Source organism: Benincasa hispida, unplaced genomic scaffold (genome assembly GCF_027475165.1).
Source record: "Benincasa hispida cultivar pf3 unplaced genomic scaffold, pf3_genome.v1.1 HicScf27, whole genome shotgun sequence".
In the NCBI taxonomy this organism is placed as follows: Eukaryota; Viridiplantae; Streptophyta; class Magnoliopsida; order Cucurbitales; family Cucurbitaceae; genus Benincasa; species Benincasa hispida.
This window is the reverse complement of record NW_028326349.1, coordinates 7,829-9,376: the sequence shown is the minus strand read 5'-3', so window position 1 is coordinate 9,376 and position 1,548 is coordinate 7,829. Positions and strand designations below refer to the sequence as shown.

Here is a 1,548-nt window from a genome sequence, read left to right as displayed (position 1 = left end):
CTTACAGTGTTCACAGACCGAAGGTACTTTTCCATATTGTTTGTTAGTTCCTGAACTTTAAATGCAACGGAATCAGTTGACTACTGGATTATTCATGGCATTAGACCGATATTCTTCAAGCCGGATTTCAGAACACACTTCCATCAAGGAAAGTACTGAACGAGTTCCCAGAATTCGACTTCGCACAACATCAAAGTTTGGATTAAGTTCTACCAAAAAATCATGGACTCTGTTTGTCTCTTCAGACTGATAGTGCAAAACTCCTCCCCATGGATAGCTCTAAATCAACTCTCGACATAACTCCATTTCTTGCCAAATCACAGACAACTTATTGAAGTAAGCTGTGACGTCCATGGTCCATTGTTTACATTCATGGACTTGTTTACGAAATGCATATAGTCGAGCTCCATTTTGTCGTGTGGAGTACAACTTCTTCACAACTTCCCAAATATCCCTTGTAGTAGCAGTATACAGTAGGGGTGTGCCAATCTGGGGTTCCATACTCCCTACTAACATAGATCGGAGTAAAGAATCCTCTTCTTTCCATATGCATTCCTGAGGGTCGCCTTGTCTAGGTTTTGGTATTTCTCCAATCAAATACTCGAACTTATGGCGCCCCTCGAGAGCCATTCTCATAAATTGGGACCACGAAAAATAATTATGGCCATTTAATTTCTCTCCTACAATACAGCTAGTAGGATTCCCAGAAAATAATTGAGCTGTAGATAAGTTGTTGATGGTTCTGTTAAGCTGCTGCCCATCCATTCTATATATCAACTTGCTAATAGCTTCACTAAAGCTCTTCCCTTTCCACTATTTTCTGCTATAAAATCCAAGTTGGGTTTGTTTAACATTTTCATTCCAACTTGAGGGGGATATTAGTTGTTATTAGTTGTAACAAGTTTTTGTTATTTTTTGTTAGTTGTTATTAGTTGTAACAAGTTTTTGTTATTTTTTGTTAATATCCTCATTGGTAGATAACTGCTCCTTTTCCTCATTTATTGTACATCTATATAATGTGTCTTTACTGTCATTAAATAAATGAGAGAGAAAAGTATTATTTACTTTTGGCTTTTCCACTTCCAATAAAATGAACGAATTGAGCACTCTTCACACGAACAAGACATGTTATAGATGATTCTGAAGGTGCTAAAAGTCTCGATGAAGATAACAACTCGTTGAACATATCTCGAGACAAGTTTTTTGTTGATAACTGCAAAAATATATACTTTGTCGATCACGAGACGACAGCAATAACAACATCATGGTGCTTGATGTTACTAGCATCGCATCCGGATTGACAAACTCGTGTTCGTTCTGAGGTGCTTCAATGCTGTCAAGATCGGCCTATCAATGCCGATACCATTAGAACATGAAGATGGTATTCCTTCTCTAGTTTCCTACTAATGTCAAGACCCTGAATTGTTGGGTTAAATCAGTTAACGAGTTACATTCTTATCATTTTAATTTTTTGTTGTCTTGCAACTGACAATGGTGATACAAGAGACATTGAGGTTGTATCCACCTGTTGTTTTTGTCATAAGACAA

General features: G+C 37.3%; 1 protein-coding gene across 1 annotated transcript; it reads right to left on the bottom strand.

Moving 5' to 3' along the window:
* Positions 1-279: 279 nt before the first annotated feature.
* On the bottom strand, positions 280-765 carry LOC150030362 (uncharacterized). Its single transcript, XM_090309799.1, has one exon. It carries the CDS (start codon positions 763-765, stop codon positions 280-282), a length of 486 nt encoding a protein of 161 aa, XP_090165925.1.
* Positions 766-1,548: the final 783 nt, after the last annotated feature.